Here is a 14,523-nt window from a genome sequence, read left to right as displayed (position 1 = left end):
CATAGGTCAGAAAACTCAAGGGCGTTTTCAATCTTAGTTTAATAAAATAATACCTTATTAACTGATTAGGCAAACCTTCTTAATTTGCACGCTCAACCTTAACTACTTGAATACACATAATTTTAGTTTTAAAGTTTATTCCAACAAAACATCATGCACATATTATTTCAATTGAATGGTAATGTCATGGTAATGTCTCAGTCTTGCCTTCTTAGCAACAGGAACTTCTAACATTTTGTTAATTTGAAAGCACTGCAGAATACAGTACTTAATTTAGCGTCTGAAAAAATGTAACATGTGACATTCATAAAATAATATAATTAACATTCAGTGAAACAGCGAATAGCTCTACTCTCCCCAAAGAAACTTTGTACCATGAAGAAGCTCAATCTTTGTGCACCGACAACACCACAACAATTACAGCAACATATGATTTATTGATTAAACCTGCCAGCACTTCACCTATGCCTTGAACAGTTCAAAAGCCTACTTGTCAACCAGTAAAATAAGTTCAAAAACTGCTCAGCTTATGCTTATCTAGCACTTCCAGAAACATCGATCAAAAATCACGAAGTAAACATGATTATTACGTCACGCTGACATACAATCATACATGCAACATTGAGAATCACTGCTTTAAATTACTGCAGCAGAAAATTAGTAACAACGAATTTAGAGGAGTGCTTCTCAACCCGAGGGTCGAAATGGGCTTAAACCAATTGCGATTTTCCGGTGTTGTCGAAAAGTAGATCTTGCTTCATTCTAGATGGAAAGAAAAAAGGAATGACCTTTATTGTAAAACGTACCGTCAACTTTCTCAACAGTTCATGCCTGTTACTGTGTGCACGTCTAACTTTTCAACTACAGGTGTAAGAAGATCGAAGTCCGGAGACAACTTTAAGACTATTACCTTGAATGTAACGTCACCTGTTATATTTTCTGTTGTTTGTGACTCCTATTCAGGCTCGGCTTGATCGCCACCTATCGAATAAGCAAGTGCAAGCTTCCCATTAACACTACATCAGCCTACTTGTATTATCGTGTCAAGACTTTCCAACCTTGTCATACTTAAATTAGTGTTGAATTTTACGAATTGTGAATCTTTATTTTTAGTTTGAGAGATATTACTCTTTAAGGCTTCGTCCTCGTAGACGCTTGAATCACCGGTTAGGACTGATGGCATAGTTTGTCTGTAAATTGAGGTTTGTTGTTTAGACGTATCCCGATGTCAGTTGAACTAAAATGGAGAACTGCTTTGAAGGTCCAGTTAAAACACCTCGCGATTGGTGTTTTGATGTTGGTCTTACGAGGATGGGAATTTTTAAATCGAGATAATTGCTATTGTTTTAACTGTTTCAGCCCGACATCAAAAATACAGCTTTAGCGCTATATTTTATTCTTAAAATTTGCTCTAAAACGTGGTATGTATTTGTAGATGTTCAATCAAATTGCTGTTGGCGAGATAAAGCTGGAAAATACCGGTCGTGTTGGGTTTAACTTCATTGGTGTCAGCGGTCTCAGCGACGACGATTCGGTTGCAGGAATACCAATGTTGCTTCCAAACTCCGGTTATGTTGCTCCGTTTACTGACTTGTTTCTCAAAGTCAACTATCGGCCTGGCATACCAGAGAAATTTCACAAGTCTTTTGAGGTGAAAAAATTGTCTTTTGACGTTGTTAAATAATATTTTTTATATTGCTTTCTTTTTATCTATAAATCAGGAGATAAATCACTGTCAGTACGGAGTGTCCACTTCATTGGAAGATCTTGGACATCTGATGCTCCATGTAATAGAATGGATAGATTATATAATACTTCTACTCAATCTATTTGTTAATAGTTAATTCATCATCAAAACGACCGAATAAACAGGAAAGTGCAAAGTGTGCCTAGATTTTCTGGTCATGATGTGGCATCTCTGCTTTTACTCCTTGAAGCCAACATGTTAATTCGTGGCTTAGTTGAAGGCAATGCACATCGCATGTCAGGTCCACACTTAAGTTTATTCCGAGCTTGTGTCATCACACTTGAAAGTGCAGAAAAGCCACTTTCACACAAAAAAACGTAACAAAAACAAACATTGCTGCCTAGCAATGCACTAAACAACAACCGCAAAAATAAGCTTTGGAAAATAAAGTCAAAACTAGCTCACGTTTCCTGTCAATAATTGTGACACAAGGTATGGTGTGTTGACAACATTTCTGTTTACGACTTGTACAATTCAGTAGCATACTAGTACGGCAAGACAGGCTACCAACTCAGCGCCCCCTGTTAAAGAATCTTCACGCTCCCTAAGGGAGGTGCGCCCCTCAGTTTAAGAACCACTGACATAAACACGAATGCCTTTTCAACATCTTAACTTCACAATTGATTGCAGATTCAAATCGCTCACTTTGAACCAACGACCATCAACGTTGTCGGAGAAGGTGTCTTTCCGCGACTCTCACTAGACTTACCAATATTCACACATGACGAGGACAGCTACACGGCACTACTGAAGGAAGCCAGGGAAAACTTGGAGAATGAAACAAGCAAATTTGATCGGTGCAGCAGCCGATCTTCCATTTACAACAGAGACAAAAGTTACGATGGAAGCCCCTCCATGGACGTCGAGGTGAAAGCAGAGACCTGGGTTTGTCAACAAAACTAAGCACTTTTCTTTAGTTTTATGTCAGGTTTGAGACATATAAAAGTAGTTCCACTTTAAATCATTCGCTTTCATCTATGACGAATGATGATGGTGTGGAGTATTATTCTATTCTGTAAATTGTTCTATTTGGAACCCTTTATGGGCCACTCATAGGAAAACAGATGCAAAAAATGAAACTTATGAGACAAACGTTGCAAACAACTGAACTACGGGTCTTAGCTGGCTCTAATACCTTGCATCGCTCGTGCGTTTCAGCGATAAAAAAAGGCGTATTCTCTGACACATCTCCTGCTACGTTTGTGAAACAGCTTTTGCTGGTAAAGAGAAAAGCGCATAACATTAAGCTCTACAGATCTGGTTGCAAGATTGTGAGATTTTTCAACCTCTGAAGTGCATAGATGCACGTCAGATGGAACATAACGGGAACGAAGTGTGATGCTTAAATGGCAATAGAACTTGTAGCTTCCTACCTTGATACGTGACCTGCAGTACAGAACTTATCTCGGTCAATGTAGGTCAAGTATCAGGGTAGTCCTCCGTCCTCGTCTGCGGTCTTTATCTCAATAGAAACCTTGATATCCTATTTCAGTCAGTTTTTCAAGAATTTCGTTTTTTTCTTGCATTTTGAAAGCCGGTTGCAAGACTTTTGCCCTCCAGGTTCAACTCGTTCCGTTTGCTTTTTTTCTTATCGTTTTTACAGTGTTTCTCTATCTCTTTGTTCTTACTATTATTCCCTTTTTTGCGATCTTACATTCTTACTTCGGTGCCTCTTTTATTACATTTTTGTTTTGATTATTGAACGATGATGAAGATGAGCTGTTTTATCAGCATCGACAACTCACGGTACAAATAATTGACACAGCGAGACAAGCACAATAAATACAGCCAGGTTAGAGACTTCCAAGAACCGGCCTGCAACACCCGCGGTGGCGGGGAGCGGCGTGTTTTTGGAGTGACGATGCACCCGAGGAGGAGGTCCACCACCTTAGGTTGCAGGGCCAGGTTGGGGTAGTTGAGGTACCTGTGTGAAAGAGAGTGTGTGGAAGGAGGGTGTGAAACAAAAACTCTGCAGGACGCGTCGGCAAAATTAGAAAGTTGAAACGGGCCAGGGCGACAGGCTTTACTTTCCACAATGCAAAAAGGTATTGCGGCCCTCGGGCTAATTACACGTATTCATTTGGCCCTCTGAGCAATCTGAGTTTGAAGCCCTTGGCATAGATGTTGTTTTTAATTCAATTTTACATAATTTTTTCATGTCTGTCAACAGAGTTTTCCATCGGAGCAAGACATCCGCGTGGAGGTGGAGAGATTGATGTTAAAAGACTTTGCTTCCGATAACAGACATATTTTTGCTGCGACTGGGTTTGCCATGAACCCATCTTGCGGATTGAAGGCTAAAAAAAGAAAATTTCCCAGGTGTTTACATGTTAGAAAATATCATATCAGAAAAAGTAATAAATGACGTAGGTGGTGGTTCTACTTTTAAAATGTCACTACTTTCCTGCAATATGCAACTGTTATAAGATTACAAATTGATTTAATCGTAATTGATAACTTTTTCTTTTGCCTGCTATCTATCTTCATAAGTGAAGGACGACTATGGTTTTGTTGTTTTTTTTATCCTTGTCTTCGTTTTCATGGTATTGGTGGTCCAATCGTGCTGAATATTATTACATTTTGATTCTTATTTGTACGACAATGATTTGGTTGATTTTGTATTCAATCTTCATCAACCAAAACTTCATTTTGTACCTTATTCGCTCTGAGGATGTGCATTGTCATGGTGCGCGAAACGTCAGTGAAGCAATACAACAACTCGTATGTTTCTGATTTTTCTTTCGAACCCTCAGATGAACGTTGCGAGTATTGTTAGAAAAGAGAACCGTTCCCACCAGTGTTTTACAGATTCAACGGTTGCCGTTTTATGCATTTTGCAGGTTTCATACTTTTGTATTTGTTTGTAGGATACGTCTGACCGACTACGTCTTAGATTTTGGTCACGTCATCCTGGGGAATGTGAGGACACATATTGTCATGGCAACGAACACGTCACACTTTCCCGTGTCTTTCTCAGCCGACCGATCGTCGCTTCGCCACACAGGTTTGTCGTAGGGAGAAAATCGAGTCGATGTAGATCTACCTGTGTAAGTGCGCGACATTTTTAGGGTGTAGAGAACAATAAACTTCATCGATCAGTTGGGTGTGGCCTCTCGATACTTTGCTTTTTTTAATCAAACTTCATTTTAAAGTTGGTAACTTTCACTTATCCAATCTTGTTGGTGAATCGCAGGATTTTGCGCTGATCTTGACAAAGTGAAGCAGCTGCCAGGTTACCCTGATCATGAGACGGTTGACTTTAAAGTGACCTTTGACCCTCGTGGGGCTAATCGTGAAGTAGGACCGGTGCGAGCCATGATGCCAATCAATGTGAGTTAAGTGCAAATAGTTTCTGGAACAAGCATTGTGAAGCATTAAAATGAAGACTATTTACCAGGTGTCATTTTCGTTTGCTAGAATATGATTCACAATAATCAAGCTTATGCGAAAAACAAAACCTACACGATTTCATCGATGATGGGCCCTCAATAAATGTGTGGATGCTGCAGACAACTGAGAAAAATTATACACTATACGCCTATTTAGAATAAATATTAAAAAGCTAAAACGAAAATTGAATTCCGTGACTGCATTTACTCTCCAAGCCAGAGAACATGAATACATATGATTACATTATGTAACCACAAGAAAGCAACACGGCTTGCCAGGTTTGAGTTCATCTCGTACTTTGCTTAAAATGGTTCTGTTGAGCAGAAGAGCAGTAGCAAAGTTTTCTCCCGTTGTATACTGTAATACTATGTGCAGAAATAAACACTGATGAATTTCAAAATCTCTCAGTTTTGGTTCTAACGCTGTGAGATCAAAAGAATGCAGTGAAAATAAATGCTGTACAAGCACGAGAAGGATGGATTCTCCTTTCATCAGCAATGTTGAATCATGCAGTGACTATCTGGTCAAGGACGCACTTGCTGAATTTTGTTACAAATATCAGTTGCAATAATGTTACCAACATATGATACGCATATGACACTGTGCATATGACACTGAAAGAAACAAGACAGTCAGGGCTACTGCAATATTCAATAAAAAGAAAATTCAACTTTATCGGTCACGTAATAATTTATGAAAATTACAAAAACTTGAGAGCGCGCTTGTTCGGCACCTTTCGGTCGAAGGAAGAAGAAGTTACAGATTAGTTAAAGCTTCAGACCAGAACATGTACGTCACCATGCGCAAGCATCAAAAGACTTGGCCAAGATAGAGCACTTTTTAATACTCTGTTGTTAAATACGCATTTTTTTATCCTACCATTTGACTTGTATTTAATTTGGTCGAGAATTAAATTTTTTGTTCAATTGTTTGAATATTTTGAACGTTGCAAAACTTTCTGGAAAGCTAACTATAATATGAAATTCACAACAGATATTATCCGGGCCGCAACTATGCGTCCACCTGCGAGCTCATGTGGCTGTACCCGACCTGAAAGTGAGTTCGGATACGGTGGACTTCGAAGTGGTTCAGTGCGGCCAGTGCAAGGTGGTGACCATTCAGCTTCACAACGAAGAAAGTGTACGATGCGAATGGACCTCCATCAGTAGTGAGTCCAACCGCTCGCTGGTACGTCTTGTGTTTTACGTCTATTTAACTTATTTATGAAATAATTCCGACATAGCTGATAGATGACGTTATGCTCTTGTTGCGGCCACTTTTGGCTGGAACTTTGAGATACTAATCATTAACCTTGCTCTATCCGACTGAGGCGAAGTTAACCAACTGTGTACTTTTTCCACTAGGTTATAATTTCGTATTCCATCCAATTCGTTGCACCCAAAAATCAGTTTAAAAATGTTTAAATAGAATGAGGCTCAAGAATAAACACAGGACACAATTTTAACTGACGGGTGCCTTAATATGTAGCAATACCCCCATTATTTGTTCAAGACCAATTAAAATCTACCAGATGCAATATTATATATTTTTTACATATAGAAAAATTTCGCTTCACTGACACAAGTTTCAGATCTTTGTTGTCTGACCAATTTTTCTGCTTGAAGAACTTTTTATCAAAATATTTTTGATTTTGTGTACACCGCACACACACCTGTGAGCAAACTTTCTTGCATAAAATTCATTACAATTAAAAATGGATTAGGGATGAGCAGTTCCGTCATTTTTGACATCTCGCTCTGTGAGTACGGTACTCAATCCTTTTTTAGTAAAGGAAGACGTTTTTGTTGTTTCGTTTCAGTCTTGTCAATATCTTATTTTTAGCCGAGATTTTTTCAAACTTTCATTACAGTATGACAAGCATTTGCCGATGCATTTGCGACGCAAGGCGCGACGCGAGAGCAGGTTAAGACCGAACCATTTTGAAATGATGCCGGCTCAAGGCTTCCTGGGCCCAGGACAGAGAATGAATATTCAAATCAAATTCATGCCAACTGAAACGGTGAGTTGTCATTGGCCAATAAGATTTTCGCTTATTAACGATTGAGACTTGAGTCATTTGATGAGATGGTGCTTATCCCATTGTGATTAGCTTTTTTTTTTCTTTTACTAAATAATAACGTTTTTTGGTTTTTATTCAAAAGTATAAGAGCTGAAAAGCGCGTGTGTTATTGCCTCGGTATTTGCATATGCGTTTCTTTAAATTGACCTTTCTCATAAAAAAAAGGCTCGTCCTGTTCAGCCGAAAATTTAGTTCAACTTCTATTAACCGACAGTATAACTTACCAGTTAAGTCCAACTTTTTTTAAAATTCTCTAGAAAAAAAAGTTTAGCTAGCATGTTTCTATGTTGCTTTCTTCAGCTCGACATAGATTTTGGATGATTTTAGCGCTTAATAAAACAGTAGCGTAACGTTTATGCGATAATTGCACCCTGAAAACCTTCAATTGTTAAAAAAGTTGGGGCAAAATTTTACAGCTCACCAAGATGGTGTTGTATATGTATGTATTATTATGTAATTATGTATATCAAATGCAAAACCTCAGTCTTAACAATTTTATGTATGTTTCAGGTTATTGAATTGTTGCTAACGAAGTACCGCTTTAGTTGAGAAAACATTTTAAGCTAAATTAATTTCACCGGTCCGTTAGACTATTTGAAGTTTTCTTTGTTTTGCGTTGTGACTTTCATCCTGTTCATTCTCCGACATTCACAGAAACACTACGCTCAACGCATGTTCATGCAAATCTCGCAGTCGACCTCTCGTGTGTCCATAGCGTGCAGAGGAGAAGGCCAAGAACCGAGACTTGATTTTGAACCGAATCTGATAGAGTTCGGACCCATCCTTCCTCATGGGATCGGAGACGAAATGGATGTGACTGTGAGGAATCCTACCCCCTTCACCGCTGAGTTTTACTCCCTAAACTTTGACAAACAGTACTTGCTGGAAGAAAAGGTGCATCGTTGTTTCTATTATGTTTTATGTTATTTCATACACATCTTAATCAAAGAGTTTTCGAACAACCTAAGAAAAGTGCGTTTCAATTGACTCCGGGCCTCAATTGTGTTTTTTTTTTAGATTTTACGGGTGATGAAGGGATACGATGAACTGGGAAATTTGCTACTCCCTCCAAGATTACCAGGAGAAGAATTGCCAACGGAGTTGATCCAGTTTTATCATGACGAAGAAGAAAAATATCAGGCTACAAGGCAAAAACAAGACAAGGATAAGCTTGATGGTGTGTTTCATCCAATTATGCTTTCTTTAATCTTAATGAATTTTTGTTGCATTCAGTTGCCATACTGAATCGAATCTTTAAAAAACATCAACATTTGATAGTCACATTCGGACTGATTTGGTGGGCATGTTTGCATCTACACAATTATGTTCCTTTTTACTTCAATGCTACTATCTCTTTTCCAGTTTCTTTATTTTCCAACGGGCAAAAGTTGCCCTTTTTACGTCGTCAATCTTTCTAACGATGTTAAAAGTTCAGCTTATCTTGGTGAAGATTATATTTTTATTATATCTTTAGTCAATGACCTGGCAGAGGTTGACGAAACGGTATGTGATGACGTCATATTTGCGAACGACATGAAAAGCGACGAGCTATCGACCATGGCTGAAAATGTTGTTCAGGTGTTTATTCAGAATTTGATTTCCTTCATCTTGATTTCAGCTTTCACATATGCCAGGTGTGGCCAAATTCTCGTCGGCTGCCATCGACATGTTGGTCACCTCTGACATATGCCATTAGTTGCATCCCAATTAGTTTTTGCTGGTATATCGTGTGTTGTAGTTAGTGCTTTTCGAGTTTTGTTCATACAAAAAAAGGAAATGGCGTTTCAACGAATTTCTTTGTTCAGAATGAGAGCTCGTCGCGCTCGTCTAGTAAGAAGAAGACGGAATCTGATGATCTTATAAAATCAGACGAGATGGGTCAGTCAATGAATAATCATCATTTCAATTTTTATTCATCTAGTTCAGTTTTGCATGCTAACAGTAGCACCAAATTACACAGAATTTAGCCAAAGGCTACTATTACGAATGATCATCAAACTAACACACCATGAATAACAAGTAATTCTAATTTTAACTCATGATAGACTTGGTAACTTTGTGTTGGTTAACCACCCAGGGTTGGATAGCGCGATAGCTGTCGGTGACCTGGAGATAACACCAGTGTCGGCTGCAATAGCTCGGCACCTCGGCATTGATCTGAGCCCAGAAGGTCGCTCGGCCAGAAACAGGCGCGGTGTCGTCATCATAGTGCACGGACCTCCTGGCTCCGGTAATTCTAGCTAACAGTATTGTCAATTTTGTGCTTTGATTCATCAAGCCTAAGTGAATAGATCTTGTTTTAAAATATGTATTTTTTAATGTGCTGTAACACTTTCTGTCTTAGCGGTATCTTAATTAAGTTTTTAGAAAAGGTTTCAATTGTTGCAAATCATAGTGGTGTTGTATCAAGAAATGTTTAAAATATCAAAAAACTTTACTGTCCAAGTTGCCTTGTTTTCAGGCAAAACAAAAACATCTGTGTTACTGGCGAAGACCTATGGAGCTGCCCGTCTGACCGTGGACGACATTGTACTGGAAGCTATATCAAATGGGAATACTGAGGTGTGCTCAACACTTTGGGGAGGTTTTATTTTGTGCTTTTTTTAATTTGCATTGATCACTCTTTTACTCACAGCATCACGAAAAGTTGAAATTTACCAAGCTTAAAAAAGTCGTTTTCTTTTAAGAACGGACGCAAAGCCAGAGAGCTTTGCATGCAGGCCGGGAGAGAATGTCAGGAGGAGGAGCCAGAAGGAGTTACTCTTCTTGGAATGAGCTTAGATGGTGTTCCTGGCCATGCCGGGCACTCACTTCTTGGTAGGAGTGCGCCGATTGAAAACTTTCACATGTGATTGAACCTACAACTGCATAGTTGCTTTTATGCTAAACACGCACGGAAACGAAATCTAGCTCGAGGAAGTTGAATGTGGAAGTACTCTTATTAAAATGTTTGTTGGTAATGCTGTTTTTTCAATCTGTTTAAAATGGCGATTTGTAACTTTCAATACGGAAAAAGGTCAAATGTGTTTTATAAACAATCCTTTCTGCTAATACATTTTTACTGTAAGCGCATAATTTCTAATTTAAGATGTCATTCACTTATTGGGCTGTCTTTGAAAGCAACGTTTATGTATTTAGGAACAACAGAAACCAGGTTGGGAGGAGGTACTTCGGTGGTGTCCACAAAGAAAACAAGCCTTCTCAGCAAGCATGGTCAGAGCAGTGTGGGGAGCAAGTTCGGTGGCCTTCGCACCGTTTCAGAGGTTACGGGATCTCAAGTAAATTAATTCGATCGAATATTCTCATCCTTTACTAAAAAGTTATCACATTGTCAGTAAGCAGCTTAGTCTGACTCAAATTGTTCAAAACCACATATTTCTCCTACCGTTTATACCTATAGAATGGAGATGCTAGGGTTACATTATTTCAGATTTCGCTTCAATTTGTTTTAGTTCAGGAGTTGCAAATTTTATTATTTTGGAATACTGTTATTTGTTTGCCAAGACAAACTTACTTTAAAAACCGACTAAATGTTCGTTTCGCAAGACAAAAATTGCCATCATGCACAAATGTCATGCTATTTTTTCATGCTTTTTCACACAGTTACCCAGCATAGGCATTGATAGGCCAGTCTCCCGGAGGTTGAGTACGTCAGCTTCTGCGCAAGACCAAGGTTTGATTGGTTGCCCTTTGCCAGAAGAACTTCTGAGCGAGATCGTGGCTGAGCGGCTGCAGGTAACTCCACCACAGAGCCTATCGTTCTATTCACCAACACAACGACAGTATACAATACATTCATCATTCAATTTCATCTTTGCTGCTAAATGGTGTATTAAAATCGTAAAATATGACTTCACGCTTTGCTGGGATTTTTCACTGATTTTAGTGCATCATTTTTAGGAAAGCAGCCAAGTACAAGACTTATTAAACAAAACAAGTTTTATTTTTAAGAGACTGTGCAATGAAAGTTAGTCAGTTCGGCTTGACACCATGATTGTGAAGTGTGGTAGCAGCCAGTTCGGCTTGACATCATGATTGTGAAGTTTGGCAGCAGTCTGTTCATTTGTGTCTTTCTTTGATTCCAGTTGAACGATTGTCATCAAGGCGTGATCTTCGACGGTCTTGACACAATGTTCAGTCTCAGCTACCAATCAACAGTCATCTCATTGCTCAAAGCAATAAACAAGCGGAAGTATATTTACTTTGTGTCTCAAAAACTGGACTATTTCACTGTGAGGGCAAGACAACGCGCCATAGAAGAGAAAAAGGGTATGTTGGTTTTGCAGTTGAATCACATCAATTGGACGTGGTTAAAAAGTCGGCTACTGCTTTGTTTCTTTGCGTTTCGTCTTCTTCCTAATTGTGGTCCAACTGGATTTTTTTCAGCACAATGTATCCTGGAAGAAGAAAAGATAAGAAATAACAAACTGGAGGAAATGGATGAGGACGAGTATGATGCTCTGTCGGAAGAGGGAAAAGAGGAAATTGAGAGAAAGATCCTTGAAAGAAGGAAGTTGAGAATCAAAAGGCATGTATCTGTCATAATTATTATATTCAGCAAAGAGGGGGTGATGTTCGTGTTTTTTTAATATATATTTTTTATATCGTAACTTTAGCGGGTTTAACATACTTTATTTCACACAAAATATAACATAATTAAAATAAAATAAACTCAAACGTTTTCGACACGTACGTGTGTCCTCATCAGGAATTAAATCTGCAATACATAAAATGAAAATTGTAAGATAAATTTGACTATGCACTGTAACTGTAACGACACTCTGGACTGAAAGCACAAACTAAACAAATGATACGAGAATGATTGCGAGTAAATTATGCGGTGGGAAACAGATCACATGAGATGTAGACTACAGGCATTGGACAAAACAATTAGAACACACACAAAAGGAACGATGAGCCACAGGCGAATAACTGCCGGTTGAGAGATGGATTGTTACGTTTGTTTCTTGAGGCTTCCATGATCTTAGTCTGAAAATCAGATCTGCCTCGAGAGATGATTTTAAATTGGTCGATCGAGACATTGTCAGTGCACGTTTCACAAGAGGCGATGTGCTCTTTAATTGCACTTTTAGTTGTTAGGTTTGGATTTAAGTGCTCCCCGGCCCTTGTCAACAAATGTCTGGTTGACATACCAATGTATGTCTGGTTTGCGTCACGCAAACAACTAAATTTATACACAACATTTGAAGAAAGAGCAAAGGGGGTAGGCGACTTCAGTTGAAAATATTGGTGCACTTTAAATGTTTTATACACAGGATGAATGTCACATGAAAATTTCTTTTTTTATAAGTTTAGCTAGGTTTTTCGCAAAAATTGTTGAATATTTTCCTAGAAAGGGTATATTAATAAAATAACTAAAATCTACTTCTTCAGGCGTGTCTTTTGGTTCATCAGCCATGAAGGTGTTTAAGACTTTATTGAAAAAGTGAGAAGGATATCCATTTAAATAAAACATGTTTTTTAATTTCTTGATTTCTTTCTGAAACAACTGATCATCAGAACACACCAAACGAGCACGAGATAACAGACACAAGATTAAACCAGATTTCCATTTGCTAGGGCATAGAGCGTTATAATTTAAAAGCAAGCCAGTGTTGGTAGGTTTTCGTCAGATCCAGGTGTCAAAAGAATTACGTTTAATTTCAATTTCAACGTCTAAAAAAGCGATGGTATCATTGGATTTTTCAAGTGTAAATTCGATATTTTTATGTTGCGAATTTAAAAGGTTTAAAAATTTTGAGCACGATTCATCATCATCAAAAATCGCGAAAATATCATCAACATAACGTAAATACAGTTTGGGATAAAAATCACGATAAAATTCAAATATTTTGGTTTCGATGTGTGCCAAGAAAAAGTTTGCCAGTGTTGGGCCCAATGGGGAACCCATGGTGACGCCATCTATCTGTTGAAACAAACTATTTTTGTACAGGAACATGCCTTCTGTGGCTAAATGTAATAATTTTATGAAGTATTTTTTCGCAATGGGCGGTCGATTCGGTTGGTTTTCACTAAAAATATGGTCAGCAATTATAGTAATAGTTTCTTTCAGAGGCACGTTAGTAAACAGAGACACAACATCAAAACTCACCATGCCACTATTGAGTGGACACTTAAAATCTTTTAACTTTTCCATACATTGATTAGTTGAATTAAGCATGTAATATTTAGGTATGTACAGTTTAATAATTTTGTCTAAAAATTTAGCCAATTTGTATTCCGGAGTGCCAATCATGGAAACGACTGGTCTCGCGGGATTGCCTGGTCTCGCGGGATTGCGTTTTCTTGGCACACATCGAAACCAAAATATTTGAATTTGATCGTGATTTTTATCCCAAACTGTATTTACGTTATGTTGATGATATTTTCGCAATTTTTGATGATGATGGATCGTGCTCAAAATTTTTAAACCTTTTAAATTCGCAACATAAAAATATCGAATTTACACTTGAAAAATCCAATGATACCATCGCTTTTTTAGACGTTGAAATTGAAATTAAACGTAATTCTTTTGACACCTGGATCTGACGAAAACCTACCAACACTGGCTTGCTTTTAAATTATAACGCTCTATGCCCTAGCAAATGGAAATCTGGTTTAATCTTGTGTCTGTTATCTCGTGCTCGTTTGGTGTGTTCTGATGATCAGTTGTTTCAGAAAGAAATCAAGAAATTAAAAAACATGTTTTATTTAAATGGATATCCTTTTCACTTTTTCAATAAAGTCTTAAGCACCTTTATGGCTGATGAACCAAAAGACACGCCTGAAGAAGTAGATTTTAGTTATTTTATTAATATACCCTTTCTAGGAAAATATTCAACAATTTTTGCGAAAAACCTAGCTAAACTTATGAAAAAGAAATTTTCATGTGACATTCATCCTGTGTATAAAACATTTAAAGTGCACCAATATTTTCAACTGAAGTCGCCTACCCCCTTTGCTCTTTCTTCAAATGTTGTGTATAAATTTAGTTGTTTGCGTGACGCAAACCAGACATACATTGGTATGTCAACCAGACATTTGTTGACAAGGGCCGGGGAGCACTTAAACCCAAACCTAACAACTAAAAGTGCAATTAAAGAGCACATCGCCTCTTGTGAAACGTGCACTGACAATGTCTCAATCGACCAATTTAAAATCATCTCTCGAGGCAGATCTGATTTTCAGACTAAGATCATGGAAGCCTGAATTAAACGTAACAATCCATCTCTCAACCGGCAGTTATTCGCCTGTGGCTCATCGTTCCTTTTGTGTGTGTTCTAATTGTTTTGTCCAATGCCTGTAG

General features: G+C 38.1%; 1 protein-coding gene across 1 annotated transcript in view; it reads left to right on the top strand.

The window, feature by feature from the left end:
- The window catches only part of LOC145771027 (hydrocephalus-inducing protein homolog), an 84,579-nt gene that overhangs the window by 30,951 nt on the left and 39,105 nt on the right, over positions 1–14,523 (top strand). Inside the window, 18 exon segments of the mRNA XM_082582768.1 lie at positions 1,436–1,651; positions 2,378–2,614; positions 3,918–4,066; positions 4,615–4,751; positions 4,941–5,077; positions 6,131–6,325; positions 7,008–7,157; positions 7,872–8,111; positions 8,235–8,394; positions 8,692–8,795; positions 9,023–9,095; positions 9,295–9,447; positions 9,679–9,870; positions 9,873–10,040; positions 10,365–10,495; positions 10,821–10,952; positions 11,303–11,486; positions 11,604–11,745. Coding sequence (XP_082438894.1) covers positions 1,436–1,651; positions 2,378–2,614; positions 3,918–4,066; positions 4,615–4,751; positions 4,941–5,077; positions 6,131–6,325; positions 7,008–7,157; positions 7,872–8,111; positions 8,235–8,394; positions 8,692–8,795; positions 9,023–9,095; positions 9,295–9,447; positions 9,679–9,870; positions 9,873–10,040; positions 10,365–10,495; positions 10,821–10,952; positions 11,303–11,486; positions 11,604–11,745 — 2,900 coding nt within the window.

This window comes from Aplidium turbinatum, chromosome 5 (genome assembly GCF_918807975.1).
Source record: "Aplidium turbinatum chromosome 5, kaAplTurb1.1, whole genome shotgun sequence".
Taxonomy (NCBI): domain Eukaryota; kingdom Metazoa; phylum Chordata; class Ascidiacea; order Aplousobranchia; family Polyclinidae; genus Aplidium; species Aplidium turbinatum.
This window is presented reverse-complemented; position numbering and strand designations above follow the sequence as displayed.